Genomic DNA, 19,535 nt, shown 5'->3' with positions numbered 1-19,535 from the left:
CCTATGAAACATGTGTCCCTGCCAGCCCCTCAAACCCATCCTGCTGGGAGATACGGGGCATCACCTGAAAACGCCTGCTGGAAAAGGGCAAGAAGCAACACAGAAGGAAATACAAGTCCAATAAATGAAGGTGAATTCTGTGGAGGTCTTGTGCAATGGGAGGAAAAAAAAATCTCTGTGAAAAAAAAAAAAGAAATTGAGGAGTTCATTATTTTTGGCAGGACTTCTGCACACTTTGCTTATCAAGGGATTGGCATAGGGAGGGGATTATTTTACAGTCGCATAAAAGTTCCCTCCCTCCTTCAGTTCTCCCGATCCCAGGCTGCCTCCCTGCAGCCGGAGGGGCCTCTTTACCAGATTACATTTCGACTTTTTTTTTTTTTTTCTTTTTCTGCAATGGGTATTTTTAAGAGAGAGATTTGTCCAGTTCACCACTCGTGTTCTGTGCTGCTCTGGGTATTGCTGCCCCCTGCAAGTCAGTCCCAGCAAGGGACAGACGCAGTCCTGGCTGGCCTGGGACGGAAAGGGGAAGGTGTCACTTGTGTCCCTGATCCACTTCCCACAGCCGTGATGCGATGAACGCTTTGAGGTGGGATGAATCAGCCCTGCACCCCCCGGCTGCCCATCCCCCCCTTGTGCCGCCTCCTGTGCGCTGTGTGTGCACCGCGGCATCGAGATGCAAAATGGGAGATGGACGTTACCTGGGCTGAGCTGGTCCCCAGGAGAAGGTGCTGTGTGAGTTGGGGTCTGCCCACCGGGGGGTCATGCCGCGAGAGCCCCGGGCTCCATCCTGCACTGCCCACCCGCCTCCCCCCGCCATGGGGCACCGCCAGCACAGCCGGCGCTGGGGACGGAGGTGCCGCTTTCTCCGTCAGACCTGTTACTGCTTTATAACCCCGAGGTCTCAAGCGTTTCTGAGCGCAGATGTTGATTCCCAGAACACCCCCTGCCAGTGGGTGACTCACCAGCCGGGACTTCGCCCCTCGGCACAGAGTGCGGCAAAAGGGTTGAGCCCAAAGGAGCATCTCCGGCTGAGCACAGCCTCATCCGCACGGGATTTTCGGGGGGAAGCGGTTCCCACAGCAGTGCAAGGGAGATAGATACAATTTCCTTCTGTGACTCTAACCTGTCAACCCTCGCTGTGTTTTTTGGGGTCTGGCCCAGTGTTCAGCAGAAGCCGCTGAGCGATGTGGTAGAATGTGAGGAGGACAAACCCATCAGCGAGGGACGTGATCTCCGGCAAAGGGCTACAGCCCGCCTGCGACGCGGTGAGGGCGGCAGCGTGTGAACCCACGCGCTCTGCACAAGCTGTAACGCCCGTCCTGCCCCGCCGCTCTGCCGAGGCTTATTTGGAAGCTGTGCCGCTAACGAAGGTACCCGGCGGCATCCACCGAGCTCTGCAAAACTGCGGAGACGGGAGGAAGATGAGCGCTGTCGCAGTAATTTTTCAGCGTGGGAAGTTTAGCTGCTCTGAAATATTCCGGCAGCAGCTGCCACCGCAGGACCACATTGCTTTCCCTGGACACCCCCACACCCTCCCTGCTCCTTCCCTGCTCCCGGGGCACCCCTGGTCCCCTTTCCCTGGCTCCACAGCCACCGAGCCACCCAGCCTGGGGCAGAGCCTCAGCCTGCCCCCCCCCCACCCCGAGCACTGCAGCTCCCCCAGCAAGGCTAAGCCTGCGTCCCCATCCCGGTTCCCTTGTGGCTGTGGCTTTTTGGGGTGTTTTGGGTATTTTTTGTTGCCTGTTTGCTCTGGGGAGGTGGAAATGCGCTGTGGGGTGTGCAGGAAGGATGCTCGTGACAGGCTGGGCTTGCTGCGCTTTGCCCTTTGTTCTTGTGAATGGGCAAACAACCCCACGTTTAGATAGAAATAACTGCGGGTAAAGGAGATGGTGGTGCACCAGACAGGGTGAGTACCGTCTCTGGCACTTCTCCTCTGGTCTCACTCTGTTTCGGTGCTGTTCTCCGCACATGTGCTGGAAACAGCCCAGTCGTGGCTGCAGGGATGCTCACTGCAGCCCTGCTCATCCCATCCCCGGCTGGACAGCCCGTCACTTGCTGCCGAAGGGAAACTTCCCCACGCTTAACGCATCAGGAAAAAAAAAAAAATTGTTTAAGAACAGTTCATCCACGTGAAAAAAACAAGCTCCCAGCAATCCTGCCCGGGTGAGTGTGAAGCGCTGGGCCGGTGCTCCGCTGTGAGCCACAGCTGGGTCTCGCCCCCCCGCCTTCCCCGGGCACGCAGGACACCGTGGGGACAGGGAGCATCCCAGCCCACCCTCCCGCGCTCCTCCCCCTGCCCTCTCCAGGGACAGGTCCCACCTGCACGCCCACCTCCTGGCTCCTCACTTAACTGGAAAAGAAAACCAGGGGCTTTCTCCGGGTCAAACAACATCCACACACGTACGAAACCTGAGTAGGGATTTAATCAATGCAGGTTTGTGCACGGGGCCCCGCGGTGCTCAGCTTGGTCACTGCCTTACAGCCGACCACCGGGACATCGCACATGGGGAGCGGGGTCTGGGTGGTCCCTTCTCCTTGCGTGAAATCCCGGGGAAGAACGTGGTGCCGGCGCAGGGTGAGTGCCGCAAAGAGGGCATCTCCTCTTCCCGGCACCAGCCCGAGGGTCTGCTCCGGCGCAGGACTGGGGGCACTGAACGTGCTGCTCCACCAGCGGTGACCTGGCTGCTGCAGGCATCCCCCGCGCGGCTCTTCCTCGCCTGGCCTCTCCCGGGGCACCGAGGGAGGATTTTCAGGGTGCTCTAACTCATTAATGAGTCCTTATGAACTCCCCGCGGCCTGGCCCAGCACGGCAGTCGCTCTCCCAGCGTGGGTGGGATGCTGAGGTCTCCGAGCCCTCTCCTTTGCTCCGCAGCATCTGTGTGGCCTCTCATCCCGCCCTGCTGTTAGCTCTCCTCGGAGGTATCGTTGCGGGAAGCGGAGCGGTTCTCCGGCTCTTTTGTGATCCCCGCTGAGCACTGCTCCACTTTGACTTTCTTTCTTCCTCTCGTTGACTTCTTAGCTCCTGTAAACAGCGAGATGACAGCAGGAGTTAACCACAGAGCTATGGATTTACAGGTACGAGGTCAGCGTGGCTTCATCCCAAAACAGAGACAGCGCAGGAGGAAGCACAGCTCAGCGAAGGAAAGATGAAGAGAAACCCCTCTCACGCGGGAGATGTGCGGTACCTGGGGGAGGCTGTTGTGACCCTGGAAGCAGAAACAAGAAGTGAAGCAGAAATAGGCAGAGGACCAACCTGGTGCAGGAGGGCACCCGAGAGGGTACCCAGGCCAGCGGGATGCATTTCATGGATTTCTCCCCCTTTTGGTGCAGTACACAGCACACACCACATGCTGAGAGGGGGGTTATGCCTCTCCATCACCCCATTCCTGCCACAACCGAATCCAGCCCTTGCTCGGGACATCCCCATCCAGTCCCGGAGGGTGGGGTGGTGTCTGCCCTGGGGAGCACAGAGCAGCTTCCTCCCCTCTGCTCCGAGTGGATGGATTTGTAGAGCAAATCCTCTTCTCGCTCAGCTGCGGTGGTGTCCCCCGAGCGAGCAGGCAGCTCCCAAGGCCAGGCACAGGGCAAGGGGCAGCGCGTGCCCGTTAAACGAGCCCCCTTTGCGCTTCACCAACAGCCCTCTCCACTTCTATAATTGGGTTAACTGTCTTTACCGACAGTACAAAGGGGGTTGGTAGCGGGGTATTTCTGACAGAGCCCTTTTTAAGGCACACTGGCTTATCCTCGCCCTTATCAGGAGCAGTTTTCCGCTCATTCACCTGTAGGAAGCACAGGTACCACACATTCCTCTCTCGGCAGGGAAACCTCCACAGCCGCACTGGAAGATCAACAGTGTCGGCAGAAACCTTTCCCTGAACATCAATAACTCCCCCCCGGGAATTTGGCCTTCTCCAATCACCCCCTCGCCGGCGGGCTGAGCAAACAGGAGGGACTCAGCCCTGTAGGCGGAGGTGCTCGGGGGCGCTCTCCTGGCTAACCACTACCGGGGGCTCCTCTGGCAGGAGAGACGAGCGTTGCCAAAACACGGCGCAGCGTGTCTTATCGCAGGGAAATGAAGGACTCCGCTGTATCACCTTGGGCAAACATTAGTTTGCAGCGTGGCGTGCACTCGGCGGAGGAGCACCCTCCCCTCCGCCGCAGGGACGGCCGCCGGTGCCCTCGGGCGATTCTCACGGGAGCCCCTCGGGAGGCAGCAGAAGTTGTCGCCCTGAGCTGATGCCACGAGGAACCCCTCCTCCCTACCTTTTGTCCAGGGATCCTGTCCTCTTTTTCTCTTCTTCTGCAGCGCGTGAGCTTTGTCTTTGGTGCAAAAATATTTCCCATCAGCCGGACCTTCTTGTAGGATGTCATCTTCATAGGGGGCAGCCACCTGCACCAACAAGAAGAGCCATCAGACTACAAACTCCCCCACTTTCCCAGGGAGCTGATGGCCCGGCGCATTGCCGGGGACCTTTGTGACCATTGCTATGGAGAGGTGACAAATGCTGCCGTTCATAAATCCTCTTGACTTGCTGGAAAGAGTGATATCTCTATCCCCCAGCAACAAGTTGGGTAACAGTGCAGGAATGGGGTTTGGCACATATTGGAGGAAAAGCCACTGCCTCCCAGAGTGAGCTCAGGGAGGGACAACCCGTCTTCTGCCTCTTGGACCCGACAGCCTGAGCTAATGGTCTGAGGAGAGCCAACAAACCTCGCTGTCCGTCGTGTCTGGCTCATCGGATTCCTGCTTCCCAGACTCAGCATCATCGTCATCTAAGGAAACAGAAAAGGAAGGGGGTTTTGGCTGGCGGGGGGCCCGACAAGCTCGCGAGCAGATGCAGAGCCACCGGCCCAGGCTCTGAGAGGCAGTGGGGCAGAAAACAGATTCGGCAACAAACCGTGTTGCAAAGCAGAGGCACCGCCAGCTACCGGGCGTGAAATGAATGTTTATGGGGGATCCAACGGGAGACTGCTGGGGAAGCAGCTCCCGGTAACGCCGTGTCTGTAGGACTTTGCTACCCCGAGGTCGCAAGCGCTACCCTGAAGTCCATGGGCCGGTGCAGGTCGGGAGCTGCGGGGTGTTTGACACCCCAGGCTGTGCCTTCCCGTTTGAGACCCGGGTGGGCAGAAACGTGTTTGGGTAAAGAGGCCAAAAGGGACGATCCTGAAGTTTGCCGCCGGTGCTGGTCGGTGGCTCCGGGCAGGGAAGGTGTGCCGAGGAGCAGAGGAAGGAAAGGCAGGGGAGCTGCTTCCCTGCCCAGAAAAAAGGGTTTTGCTGCGCACAGGCCCCGAGGCTACACAACCCCAGACACGCACCTGCACGCACCAGACACGCACCCAGCCGGTGCGCAGAGCCGAGCTGCCCGGGCCGGGCACCGAGCCCTGCCGTGGGCATCACCCTGTCTGCACCCACAGCAACGCACCCGCGCTGGGCACGGCGGGGCAGAAAGGGCTGGGGACGGAGCCGTGCCCTTTTCCGAGGGGCAGGGATGTCCCGGGACCTCAGTCCTGTGACTCTGCTCCTGACACCCGGGTCCAGCCGGGGCGGGCCGGTGGGCTGCCCCGCTGCCCCTGCCCAGGCGGGAGCGCAGGCGGTGCTGCTTTCGGGCACTCCGAGAGCCACTGTACTCTGATCCCGTTCTCACTTCATCCTTCTGTGGGTTAAGGTTCACTAAAGAGTGCAAAAGTATTTGTGTATTGTTTCCTTTGTGTCAACCTTAAGGTGAGAACTGAAGAAAGTCCTGTATTCCCACACCCAGAATGTAATCAGCTGAAATTCTTCTGCTATGATGATATCTCCTTACCGTGTAAATCACAGAGGACTCCCATTTCTTTTTTTTTTTTTTTTTTTTCCTTTCCACCCTGCAAAATCCTGCTCCGCAGAGTGTTCCCAAACCGCTCCGACACGCCCAGACCAACTAATCCAGGAGAGCTCAACTTTCTGGCCGAGCCAGTAAGGCTGGTACCCAGCAGCTCCCAGAGACGTGCCTCCCGCTCCGCTCCCCATGGCTGCTGCCTTCCTCCCACCTGGGCAAACCTGGCGCCCACGTCCCGCGGCGGTCGGGCAGGGAGAACGCACCACGTGTCCCCAGACTAAGGGCACTGCTGGTTTGGGGAACGGAAAGGGCTCTTACGGGGTACGGAGCAGGGAAAGGGAGGAGAGCATCTTGTCCCACCCGCTGCAGGTAGCAGCACCTTTCTTACGAGGAAAGGCTGAGGGACGTGGGGCTTTTTGGTCTGGAGAAGAGAAGACTGAGGGGGGATCTTATCAGTGCTGATAAATCCCCAAAGGGCGGGTGCCGGGGGGTGGGAACAGTCCGTCTTCGGTGGTGCCCAGTGACAGGACAAGAGGGAACGGGCACAAACGTGACCATGGGCAGTTCCATCTCAACCTGAGGAGGGACTTCTCTCCTGTGCGGGCGGCAGAGCACTGGCACAGCTGCCCAGAGAGGGGGGGAGTCTCCCCCTCTGGAGCCATTCCAAACCCGCCTGGAGGTGTCCTGTGCCACTGCTGGAGGTGCCCCTGCTCTGGCGGGGGGTGGCACTGGGGGGGCCAGAGGGCACCAGAGGGCCCTGCCGACCCTCACCACTCTGGGATTCTGGGATCCCTCTCTCAGCCCTATGTGCTGTGCCAGCACTGCGCACACTTTGGAGTAAGGGGGCAGAGACAGGGATGGTTTTTCCAGTGCCAGTCCTGCAAACCTCCTGCATTTTCCCCATCTCTGCTGGGGTGACTTTTGAGGTTCTGCTTCCCTGAAGGGGGTGGGCAATGCTGGAGCAGCAACGTTGTCTTGTCACGGCTCACCATGGAGTGGGTTTTGCCAACGGGTCAGTGCTAAACTGACCTCTTTAGCTCCTGGAGAACCATGTGCCACCCAGCAGCGGAGCGCAGGGGACGGGGTGCTCTGCAGGGCGTGCAAGGGCATCCCACGGGTGGCTCCTGCTCTGTGCTGGGCAGAGGTACTGGGCTCTTCTCCACAACAGCCGGGGTTATTTTCTCTCTGTAGATGCTGAGCCTGAATTTTGGGCATCCCCAGGGTTGAAAACTGAGCTCTCAAGGACGGAAATGTGAAACCTGAGGTTCCCCTGATGGCCCAAAAGAGCTGGGAGCCAGGAGCCCCTGGGTGCCTGGAAGGGTGTTCCGTGCCGGTTGGCCACTGCTGCGGCCGGCGGGGGCTGCGGGTGCGTGCCGAGCCCAGCACAGAGCTCCCGCCTGTAAGATACCTCCACTAAAACGCACTTTTTGCTCTTGCCTTCTCAAATGCCACGCTTGCCCGGGGCTTTTTACCTGCTTCTCCCTTCAGTGCGCTGACAGCCAGCCTCAGCCCAGTCTCTGGAAGGGTCTCTGGGTCTCCCGACGTGGAATTGTTTGTTGGCTGTGCCCGTGAGAACGCGAGCTGCAGGACACAGGGAGCACAAATGCTGCCTTCGCCAGGCAGGAGGAAAGGGCTGTCCCCAGCCCCCATGCGATGACTGTGACACCCGTGGGGACCAGCATCGCCGAGGCGTTTCTGCACACTGGTGGCGTGCTGCGGGGGAGCCCAGCGCACCTCCTGCACCAACCTGCGGGACGGGGCACAGGCGCTGCCCGTCCCGGGACCTGGATGGGAACCCTGCGGGCACCGGAGGGGATGGGAGGTGGGGAACGAGAGCCAGCGCTGAGCGGCTGTGGCTCTGCCATGTGCAAATATGTCCCCAGTGCAGTAAAGCCATCCTCCCACGGGGCATTAATGGTGGTCACAACGGTGCCAGCGCCAGTGCCAGACACCCTGGGGAGGGGAAGGGGCCACGGTTGATGCCAACATGAGCTGTACTCACCACAGCTGCATCCTCCTCCTCCTCGACAGCCCCAGGCAGTGCCCGGGTGGCACTGGGCCAGCGGTAGGGGAAGCATAAGTCGTCCCGCTCTGCCCCGTGTCTCCCGCGGGCTGCCGGCACAGCGGGGCTCTCCCCGGGGCTTGGCTGCGGGCTGCCGCCCCCCCCCAGCTCCCGGCGGTTGTGCCAGCCTGTTTCCCTGCCACGGCCGGCATCTGACAGGTCCAGCGGTGCGTCTGCGGCATCGTCCCTGGGCGCCTTCGCCTTTTCTCGGAGCTCAGAGCTGTCCTGGCTCAGCCAAAGCTCCTTCTCTTCCTTCCCATCTGCAGCGTCCTCCAGGAAGGACCGTTCCTCCTTGCAGCCCGGAGTGATGCTCGGCCATGGGGAGAGGGGCCGCTCCTCGGGCGCGAGCTTGGGGTCTCCGTCCGCCCGCTGGCCTGGCTGGCACTGCTGCACGAGGAGATGCTGCAGCCGCTCCCTCTGCTTGAGGAGGTGCAGCTTCTCCTCCAGGTGCTGATCCCTCACGTACACCATGGCGGCAGGGAGCTTCAGCAAGGCTGCGCCATCCTCCCAGCCATCACGCGGCCGTGTCCGGCCGTCGGCGGCCTCTCTGACCCTGAGCAAATGGCTGGAGAAGCTGCCGCCGTCCCGGTCGGCCGAGGCACAGTTGCTCGCCAGCCCCAGCTGGTGCAGGGAAAGGTGCTTGTGCAGGAGGCAGAGCTGCTCTCTCCGGGCGGTCAGTTTTAGGGTTTCATAGGATGGAGCAACCTTGGGGGAGTCCAGTTTGCTTGTTGTTAAGTAACTACAAGAAGCAGGCAAAAAATAATCACGTTAATTAGAGATTTTCCATGTGATCTCCCAGCTCCTGCAGGTGATGTGCGTGGTCCCTCCTGCTCTTTCTGCGCCCTGTTGCAGCTCCTGACCCCGTGCATCACGCTTGCCTTCGGGTGCTGTGCTGGGGAGGAGGGTCCCGGTGGCAGCGGGGGTCAGGCCGTTGGCGGCAGGTCTCCGCACGGCGCACACTGCAGGAAAACATCACCGTCCCACCATCCAACAGGGCTCTCCTGTCCCTGGGCCACGGCAGCTCCAGGCCGGGGGTTGAGTGAGGGGGGGGATGCGGTGACCGCTCGTGTCAGCACTGCTGCTGAGAAGTCACTTGTCAAAGCATGCCTTGCAGCCAGGAGCATCCTAACCGCCCCCCACTGGGCTTTCTTAGTGCCTTGGTGGGCCTGAAGACCTCCAGGACAGAGGAACAGCCCACCCTAATCCTAACCTCACTCAATGGGAGATTTTTACAGCCATGCTGAGACGGGCGGCGTGGTGCGTGAACCCCCCTGCAAACCCAGTCCCTGCCATCGCTGGTTCTTTGGCGGCTTCCACGTGTGCGAGCTTTTCCCGGGAATGCTCGGCAGATCTACTCCCACTCTGGGAAACTTGCCGGCTCTACGGGTGAACTCACTGGCTTTGCTCAGCCCTCCGCGCTTCCGAAATCTGTGGGGAGGATGAGCTCAGGGAAGTGCTGAGCGCTGCAGAAAAGCCCATTAGAATAGATAAGGAGGAGCAGGGATTGCTGCCTCCCGGGAGGCAAGTCCTTCTGCTCCCGGCTGGAGGTGCGGGCACCCGGTTTGCTTTATGGGTCTGTCTGACAAAGCCAGAGTAACGAGCGGCTGATCTCGTCAGGTTGGATTCCACTCATTTTTTGCTGGTGTAAACTGGGAGACCCCCCCACCCCCACCCCAAGGCTGTGGGAGAAGTCTGGAGAAGAAGATGGGCAGGTACAGCAAATACCGGCCATCTCATGGCGGTCTGCCCGGTGGGACAGCTGCAATGGGCCACGGATCAGGCCCACAGCGTGACCCACGAGCGGGTAACTCACGCCTCGAGGCCGGGGCTGTGCTCTCGCTCTGGCGGGAGAGGAGTCTTCCTTGCCGGTGGGGACACCGCTGACCCCGAAGGACTTCTTTCCAGGAGACAGGGTCTGGAGCCGGGTCTCACCAGGGCGATGGTTCCATGCAGCTGGTTGGCGATCCTCTGGGATGCCTGCGGCAGAGGGGGGAAAGTCCGAGTGAGCCGTTATGCCCCCCATCCCGGGCAGCACGTGGCTAAGGGGAGCCCCACCGAGCAGAGACGCAGCTCTTCACCAGCGTGAACAAGACAGACAGCTCCCACGTACTCCGTTTGACACTATTCTGGTCAACAGCTCAACCATATTGTTATTGGCTTTTCCCAGGAAGTTTCCCCTCCGTGATTTCTAGCGGGATCTACAGTACTCTCTATTTTCTGCCTGCACTGATTTGTAGCGCAGGTCTGGTGCCTCCCCTCAAGTCACGCCGTGATTCAGTGGCTTAACCAAGATAAGACCCCGCGAATTCCCTGACCCCTTGTCAGGCCATTAGACTGTATTCATGCAAGCTCCCGCCGTGCACGGATTTGGTGGCTGTATTTCCAGTGGAGCACCTGGCTGTGGGGCCGGGACATCATCGCCTCCATCTGCTGTCATGAAAGGCTCACCGCATGTTCTGACTTGACTTTCTCCTGCCCACCTGGAGATGTCACCAACCCTTCCTCTGATCCCTATTAATTATCCTCGCAGCCTGCCCGCAGCCTTACCAAAACCCCTTTTCACCTGCTCTTTCAAGTTTTTTGTGGAGTTCAGGTGAGCGAAGCCTGTGCCAAAACAGAAGCACCTGTGTGGGTGTGTATGTGGGCTCGAGTTCCCACAACCCGGAACGGGGCTCCCAGTCCCACCATCTCAGCTCCCAGTGCTCCATATCCCCGTATCACTCAGCATCCCTCGGCTGACACATGCTCTCTGTGTTTCAAAGGTGTAGCAGGATTGCGTCGATGCACAAAGTGGCAACTACTGAACGCCAGACCCGCTGAAAATGCCAATATTCATCATGCCGCAGGTGGAGAGACATCTGCGATGCTCTTGGGCAGGGCTGCTGTGGCGTGTTTGTTCTCAGTACCCACAACTCCCACAGTTTACGTGTTCTCCAGGCCTTTCCAACACTCACGGTGCTCCGGCTCCTTGCTCGCCCAGATGATGGAGAGCTGACTCTGTAACTTGGGATAAGCTACACTGAAACGTGGCTCAGCGCAGTCTCCCCAGGTCCTTCGCTCCTCAGGGCTTTCCTCAACAGGACTTCTGAGAGAGGAACCAGAGCGATGGGCAGAGGACTCAGGGATGCTAGACGTGTTGTCATGGAGGATAAACACAGGAGCAAACAAAGCTGGGCACACTCACAGCGGGGACGGGAGCCTGTGCCAAACCCCAAATGCTTTCCTTGCAATGAGTGGCAATTTCTGCAGCGGATGCAGCCGGCGTTTGGTAGGTCTGGCAGCAGCAAGCTGCCCAAGCCTGGCTAATGTTTTCACCCCTAGGTGCCTCCTACTCTTTCCTTATCCCAGTCTACCCCTCTCGATCCAGTTCAGATGACCACAGCGGTGGGGAGAAGGCCTGAAGACATCAGGCTGCCTCCGGCAACTCACCATTTCTGCGAGGCTGACTTCTTGGAGGACAGTGCCTGGGGAAGTCCGACTGCTTGGGGAGCTTCTGTGTCCTGCAGGCTTTTCTGTAAAACAGACACAACCAGCCGCTGCGGCGGTCCCGCAGACAGTCTCGCAGCCTCCCCAGGATGCCACTGGCTGGCACCAGCCACCTCCTATTGAAGATTTTGAGCCAAAATTTCCGTCTGGCTCAAGCCAGCACCTGGTTGAACGTACCCTCCATCGCGTGTGTGGGCGGCAGCAAGGCAACGACAAGGTGTCTGCATGAAATGGGTGGCGGGTCCACACCTGCGCAGCACTCCTCTTGCGGTGAGGGCACCCGAGCACTCTTTTGCTCTGACGCAGAGCAGTGTGTTTTTCCCTTAACGTGCATTTCCCCCCCCCAGCAGCTATTCTGTTCGTGGCAATGCCCGTCTGAGCTGCCAACAGCTTGAGCTTTGCTCTCCAGACCCTTTCCCAGAGCAGCTTTGCAGTATGGCTCAGTCACTCTTCCCACCCCCAGGTCCCTCGAGGGTGGTGGGAGCCAGCAGCACCCACCTTCTCCCAGCTCGAGGCCCGGCGCATCGTGGTGGGCTTCTTCTGCTCCCCTCTGAGCCGCTTTCTCGGTGCCGGCGTTCCTGCTCACTGGGGACAGTAAAGCCAAGGGGGAGCTGGGGGGGGAGCTGCTTTCTCTGGAGGTGACTCCTGGGTGCTTTGTCCTGTCCCTGTTGAAAGCAGAAAGACACAAATGGATGAGAAGAAAGGGCAGGAGAAGGAAGGTTTGAGAGCCACTGTACTGGGAGCTCTGAGTTATAGAGCCCGATATATAAATATACATATTCACATATACATAGATGTGGATATACCAGATCCTCAGACTCATCTCCTTCCATGGCAGCTTATCGCTAGCTCAGCTGCAGTCTGGCGCACGGGACAGAGCCAGCCTGACAGCTCAAGGTCTGATTTCCCCACTTGGCTGTGGGTATCGTTGCAGGAAACCACAACGTTGGGTAAGCCAAAACCCAACTGCGGCTATTGCAAAAGCTCTGTGAGAACCTGTACCTCCCCGGCGGGGCTTCAGCCCGGTGCCGGGGGGGATGTGGCAGCTGTCCCCCTGCCCCGTGTCGAGCTGGTGGGGCTGATGCTCTTGGTGTCTACAAGGGAGTCTCCGAGACTCAGAGACCCACACTTATGTCACTGACAACGTCCCAGCTGGACCCTGATGTTGGGACATGGGTGTTTGGCTGGAAATCTTCTATCCAGCAGCCCAGGGAAGAGCAGAGCAGAGCAGGAGCACTGAGTGCTCAGCAAACCCAGCCCGACCCACAGCTCCGAAACCCCTCAGGCCTTGGGAAGCATCGGGGAGTAAACGAGAGAGTTTCTCTTTAAGCGGATGGTGCTTCTGTGCTCCAAAGAAAACACATTTCTAAACTAATCCCTCGGTGCTAATTCCTCTGGACTTTAAACCCTTGAGGAATGAGCTGATTTGTATATATTGGCCAGCCCGGCAGGTTGCTTGGCTTTCAGCGCAGCGCTCTGCTGCGATATGGATATGAACCCGTTGGTGCAGATCGCTTCTCCCTCTTAACCCCATCCCAGTCCCTTGCGTGTCCCTCTCCTCCTCCCAAAACGCAACCTGCTCCCTGCAGACCCCCTCGGGCTGCTGCAGGAGGGGAGCCGGTGCCAGGGAAAAGCCATGGAAGCCCAGGTTGAGGTCCATGGCTGAGGTGAGCAGCCCAGAGCTTTGCTTCCCACGAGCTGTTCCCCGTGGGAGGTGGTGAACAGCCTTGTTCCCCAAAAACGGAATCCTTGGATGCAGGTGAACAGGGGAGTGAGCAAAGGTCAACAAGGTCTTAGAGACCATTGTGGGTATTTTGGTGTTTAACATCTACAGCAATCCATAGGAATTAGATGCCAAAATACCCCTGAGGACGCCGTGGTCTGGATGTCGCCCTGCTCGGCTGCGGGGATGCCTCTGTCCTTACCAACACACCTCGTAATGACTGAAACCCAGGAGAGCACTTACTCCAGGCTCCGGAGCCTCTTCACTTCTTCCTTGAGAGATTTGTTCTCTTCCCTCAGGCGGTTCGTCTCGTTACCTGCAGGGACACAAACCGTACCGTGAATTCAGGTGTCTCAAGGAGAGAGCGGATGCTCCTGGCAGCTTGCTGGGGTGCACGGGGGGGAGGAGGGAATGGCACCAGGTTTCGGAGGGATGCTGAATTCATAGACTCATAGAATGGTTTAGGTTGGAAGGGACCTTGAAGATCATCTGGAAAATGTTTGTGGGGGTGCTAGTTCTGAGTGTGTGGCCTTAAGGAGAATCATAGAATGGTTTAGGTTGGAAAGGACCCTGAAGATCATTGAGTTCCACCCCCTGCCCCGGGCAGGGCCACCTCCCCCCAGCCCAGGTTGCTCCCAGCCCCGTCCAACCCGGCCTTGAACACCTCCAGGGATGGGGCAGCCACAGCTTCTCGGGGCACCCTGCGCCAGGGGCTCACCGCCCGCACAGGGAAACATTTCTTCCTAATATCTCATCTAAATCTGCCCTCTTCCAGTTTAAAGCCATTCCCCCTCCTCCCATCACTCCATGCCCTTGTAAAAAGTCCCTCCCCAGCTCTCCTGGAGCCCCTTTAGGCACTGGAAGGGGCTCTGAGGTCTCCCCGGAGCCTTCTCTTCTCCAGGCTGACCCCCCCCACCTCTCCCAGCCTCTCTTCCCAGCAGAGGCACTCCGGCCCTCGCAGCATTCCCTTCCTTCTCTGAAAACATGCTGGGGGCTCAGGGATAAACGGGAGCAGCTTTCTGACCTCTGAGGAAGGGCAGAGGGAGCTGTGAGCACCCACCCAGCAGGGGGGCACCGCGGCGCGCCGGCAGTGAGGGAGAGCGGGCAGGCTCCCGGGCAGCGTGCGCTGCCGCCTCGGCTGCCTCCTGCTCCAAAGCAGTGCCTGGGGAGCAGCAGCATAACAGGGGAGATAAACCGAGGGCTGCTGGCACCTCTCCCTCCCTCCTAAATGCCTTATCTCCCTTACTCCCACCGCCCTCCCTGCGCCAGCCAGATCCCCAGGGAAAAACACCCCGAGCCTGAGCGGTGCTGGGAGCTCTGCCAAAGGCTTGGGAGAAGGTCCATCACGCGCGTTGCTTGATTTCCATCTACCCGTGCTGAGCTGCTGCTGTGACTTCCCTGTCTTTGCCAGAGAGTTGCTTCTGCGGTGCCAAATGCATCTTTTTTCCGGGCAGCTGACATGGCCGGACCAGCTCGGGGCTGCTCGCGGCGTGAGCATCTCTCATTTTTCTGGAGGTGCGGAGGGCTGCGACCCCTCAGCCCCACCGCTTCGTGCGAGCGGTTACCTCTGCCTGGGGGGGGGGGGTGAGGGCTCCCAGCCCCTGTCCTGGTCTGAGCTGATGTTTCAAAGCCCCCAGACTCGCATGGGCTCCCTCCCTTCTCCCCATCCCCAAACCCCTCCTGGGTGCCCGGTCACCGGGAGGGCTCCCAGGCCAATATCTGGGAGAGGCGTTAACGGAGCAAAGACCCAGCCAGCCAAAGCCCAGCTTACAGCGGGCGGTGGTACGTACTGAGGATGAAGATGTGCTGCAGACTCTGGAAATGGGAGGTCTCGTACTCATTCTGCTTCTTTTTCGCCAGCTCCTGGGTGACCATGCATCTGTCGCAGAGACCCGCTCGCAGCCTGGGGGAAAACCCGCGGCCGACACCTTGTCAACGTACAGTTCCCATGGGGGAAAAATAAGCTCCTGCCCTCCCCACGGAGAAGCGTGCGCACCCAGCCCATCACCCAGCAGTGGCGAGAGGCGTTATGACCCATGGAGCCCGGCTCTGCCCCTTCCAACCCCCACATCCAGCCCCACCAGCATCAGCTTGGGAAAGCTCCTCCGCACGTGCCCAGGCTCCCCGGTTCTCCCAGCAGCCGAGCAGGAGCCAAAAAAAGAGGTTCACGTGCTACAGCCCGCTTCTGGGAAGGCAGCAAACCCCAAACTCTCCCCCTTGGGGGGTGTGCTCGCCGCCAGCGCCCCGCACCCTGTTGAAAAATGAAGCTTACCTGTTTTCTAACACCTTTACGTTGTCTTTAAGGACCTTCTGTTGTTCCCTTAATTGGTGGTTTTTAGCAAACAACTCTTCAATTCTCTGAGCGTCACTAGTTGAAGAAACAGAAGAAGGAAAAGAGGGTCAATGATTTCACCCCACCCCTGTGCCTTTATCCGCAGTGCCCTGTCAAGGGGAAGGGTCTGTGCTCTGAGCCCGCCGCGACGCTCACGCTGGTGCGGCTGAATTGCTTTTGTTTGTGCGGCAAGAGGGGAAACGAAGGTGTTAGAGCCCAGACGCTGCCCTGCGACACCCGCCCTTGGAGTTAGCAGCTTGCTTCATCCCGTTTTATCGCTTTCCAGAAGAGCAAGCACCCATGGGCACGAGCATCGCTCGCTGGTGGGAAGGTAAACCGGAGGCGGGCTGGGATCACGCTGAGCCCTGCCTGCGCTGGGGGCTCGTGTGGCAAAACTCACCAAAAGGCTGTATGTGGCAGAGCCAAAAAAGGGAACCCTGCTCTCTAAAGCAGGCAGCCTCAAGGAGGGCTCGGGAGGTCCGAAAACGAAGCGGTGCAACCCCCCCTCCGCCCCCCGTCCCGCTGCGGCGCGGGGAGAGCGGACGCGGCATTGCTCACCGGCACTTCTCCGTCGTCAGCTCCGCCAGTTTGCTCTGCAGACCTGGAATCATTAGCAGAGGCAGAGAGGTGGGTGTTTATTGCCAATTCTCCCGCACTCAGATACAAAACGCAGTGGTGGAACTTCTGGAGGGCGTCTGGCTTTGCATAAACCTCATCAATTTACAAACCTTATTTCCGAGGAGGAATAACACATTGGCTGTGTTAAACAATATCACAGTTTAGTGTAGCTGGAGAAGCTGTACAAAATGTGAGCACATTTTGTATTTCCACTATTTAATGAGTCTGCATTTCCCTCCCACCCCCAAAAAGTCTGTTTCAGTTTTGTTTCTACTTATTTTCGTTACAGCACGCGTTTCCCAGGTGGGCAGTATTTGATAACTCTCAGGGCTGCAATGCGTCTTGGAGGGTATTTACAGCTGAACAAGAGCGGCTTTCGTTGATGGATCTGCAGACGTTACGCCTTGTCAAATCCATTTTATGCAAAGTAGATGTAAACATGTGGTTTAAATTGCTCAACAGTTTCCTCTAACTCTCACGTGGCTTGAAATTACACAAGAGCAGAATGAATTCGTAAGCCAGAATCCTCCAAAAGCGCTGTTGTTTGGTTCATAGTATCGATGCTGGGAATTATTCTAATAGGAAAACAATTGGATTTGACATTCGGTTGCTTAACCCAATGGTTCTTATTTTAATAATGTATGACCTGAGGCATAGTTTATTCCCCTAGGGGAATAGACTATCCGACCTAAGGTTTTCTTTAACAGAGCCTCATACTCCTGCTGCTTCTGTCTTATAGATTATTGCATCTTTCCACTTTCCCTTCTATCCCTCAGTATCCAAATATACTCTAATCCACCTCGCCCTGAGAAGATGCCCAGCAGGGGCGCGCGTCACTTCTGCAGACCTCCCACTTCACCTTTGTCACAGACCACAGCAGCAGGAGCGGGAAAGGAGCCAAATCCCCCATGATTCTTGCTTGGAGCAAGTGGCATTCCCGCAGGCGGGATATCTCCAGGGATATCAGAGGCAGAAGTGCCCTCTCTCTTCTGCTCCTCCTCATTGTCCAGAAAAGTTACTGATTTTCTCAGTAAATCTCATTCTCCACTGGGATAAGATGGATAAACCATACCGAGGTGCCACGGGACGGTGCGGTGCCCTGAGGGCCAGCCTGTGTCCCCATCCGTCCCCGTGGGTGATGCTTCCACGGCAGAGCTCACTGAGCCCTGATTCCCAAAGCTCCCCGATCCGCACCCGCGCCTCCTCCCTCCGGGTTGCTTCAAACCAAACAGGTTGAGGTGGCGTTACAAAGAGATGGACCTCGGCCAGTTTTTAGTAAGATGTCTCGTGTCTCCTTACCTTGGACCTCCTTCTCATGGATTTCCTTGAGCTTATTCAGGAACTCTGCAAAACTCTCCGTGGTCATGTTCAGGGCTGTGCCGCACGCTGGGATGCTTCCAACCTGAGGGCGTCCTTATTCAGGTTTCAGGCTAAAACAGAAACAAAAAATCCAATAAAAGAGAAGTGGCTTGTGTATGTGATGTTTTGCAAAGTCTCAGAAACGAGGCAGAGCCCACATCTAGAGAGTGAAATCATTTGCTAAACCACGGACATGCACAGAGCAGCAGAATCACCTGGGGAGGCATTTTCAGACCTGTCCGCCCTGCCTCAGCCCCGGGCTGGGGACACGGGCAAAGCGGAGAGGCATGGCTCGGAAAACGGGAGAACTGGAAGCCCAGCTGACAAACCAGGCTTTTATTCTACTTTTTGAGCTGTTTAAATTGCATTGCTCTGGGATGAGGTGGGGTAGGGCTTCTTCTTGAGGAAGGGCCTGCAGGGCTCCTGGGGGGACCACGTTGCTGGGGACTGACGATGGGAAAACTCGCGGCAGCTCTGGTGCTCGACCCTGACGGACCCACCTCCCACTGGGTCCCGAGATGCTCCCGTGCATCCCTCGGGCACCCGCACAGCTTCTGTGGAGGCAACACGTACCGCTCGGCTGCCCCGCTGTCATCGCCCGGGCTCCCCCCGTGGCCTCGCTGGCTGCAGCCTCTTCGAACCCTTGGGAGACACCAAACCGAGTGTTATTCGCCCCATTTGACAGAGAAACCCGGAGAGGCGATGCGCAGAGCTCAGCCCCACAGGAAGCCTGGTGGGTGCAGAGCCAGCGTGGGCACAGCACCCGTGGGGCTGGACGTAAGCTGGGGCAGCCCGGGGTGCGCTGGCTGTCCCCAGCCCCTCCGTACCGGGAGCAGTGTCCCAGCTCCTGCCCCGGGCACAGGTCTCCGCTCCGCCTGCCCCTGCCTCAGTTTCCCCATTGAGGTTATGGGCTTATGAATCATGTTGAGTGCCATCACTTAGTGCTGGCAGTAGTGTACAATAATCCCTGAGACGGGATAAAGTGCTCTGCTTTCTAAAAAAAAAAACTTGCTTTTTCCTTTTTTTTTTGGTTGAAAACACCCCCAAGCAACAGGAGAGGTGGAGAGCAGCCCACGACAGCCCGAGGTCAGTAAGCTGGGAAAGGCGGGAGGGAAACAAACAGCCTGAAAGTAAAGTGGCTGTTCTTTAAGAATGTTGCCCTAATTTCCAGAATTTTGCCCTAATCCCATACATTTTGAAATTAGTAGCAGGGATGGAAAGAGGAAACTTTGGCAATGAGAAAGCTCATTACATCAGTGATGAGCTCACTGCTCCCTGGGATGCTGATGTTGGGATAAACTCTCCTCTCCATCAGCTAAAGCCTCGGGGAGCCTCACATCCCCCCAAATAGCTGTGGGACCAGGTCCCTCCTGGACCGTGGTGGTACAGGAGAGGAGCATATGTCTGAGCATCCCCATGGAGCATCGTGGAGGGTCCCCCGGGGTTTGGGCAGGAGGAGTGTGAGACCTCCCTGTTCCCCCGGGAAGGTCAGTAAAGCCCTGGCTGCCCCAGGGTGTCCTCTGGGACCACCCAAACCATGATGGGAGGAGAGGGACTTCCACGTGGGGGCATTCAGCATTGTCACACAAGAGCTTCTCCCCTAAAAGGGGAGACTCAGCAACTCACGTTACTGAGTCACGGCCGGTAATCCCAATCCCAAGAAAGCACCTGGGCACTCAACCTTCGACCATGTGGAGATGACCAGGGAGAAAACCTCCTCTCCGTGGCTGGAAGGTGAAAAGCCGGGCTGGGACGTGGGTTTTGCAGCCCCACAGTGGCACGGGGAGTTTTCCGCCGGGCTCCGGCACGCTCCCAGCCCGTGCCTTGATCTGCATGCAGAGCAGAGGTGTGCCGGCTCGCCTGCATATGCAAGGTGTGGGCACGCGGAGCTGGAAGAAGAAACTTTCCCCTAAAGCATCTGATTTTCAAAAGAAATGAGGCACGCGCCGGTGAGCAGAAGCAGCGAGCTCGGCTTGCGCGCTCTCATAGCGGGCTTGGATCCACACAACAGCTTCCTTGCCTTTCGAGCAAACGAACAGAGATCCCGCTGGCTGGAGAAACAATTAAAAAAAAGTGTTCATTGCTCCCACTTCCCCGAGCAGAATGCACCGCTTCCCGGGGCTGGGTGATCTCTCC

At 58.1% G+C, this 19,535-nt stretch overlaps 1 protein-coding gene across 1 annotated transcript; it reads right to left on the bottom strand.

The window, feature by feature from the left end:
• Window positions 1–2,419: 2,419 nt before the first annotated feature.
• On the bottom strand, window positions 2,420–17,406 carry RBBP8NL (RBBP8 N-terminal like; the record flags this gene model as incomplete). Its single annotated transcript, XM_082490921.1, has 13 exons — window positions 2,420–3,025; window positions 4,267–4,393; window positions 4,715–4,776; window positions 7,292–7,400; window positions 7,822–8,620; window positions 9,695–9,858; window positions 11,311–11,393; window positions 11,866–12,032; window positions 13,334–13,406; window positions 14,881–14,993; window positions 15,363–15,458; window positions 15,981–16,023; window positions 17,340–17,406. 13 exons carry the CDS (start codon window positions 17,404–17,406, stop codon window positions 2,907–2,909), a joined length of 2,022 nt encoding a protein of 673 aa, XP_082347047.1. The 3' UTR covers window positions 2,420–2,906.
• Between the last annotated feature and the right edge of the window lie 2,129 nt (window positions 17,407–19,535).

Source organism: Vanellus vanellus, assembly GCF_965231255.1.
Source record: "Vanellus vanellus genome assembly, chromosome: 15".
NCBI classification, from domain to species: Eukaryota; Metazoa; Chordata; class Aves; order Charadriiformes; family Charadriidae; genus Vanellus; species Vanellus vanellus.
Note: the sequence above shows the minus strand (reverse complement) of the source record. Positions and strands in the feature narration are given on the sequence as shown.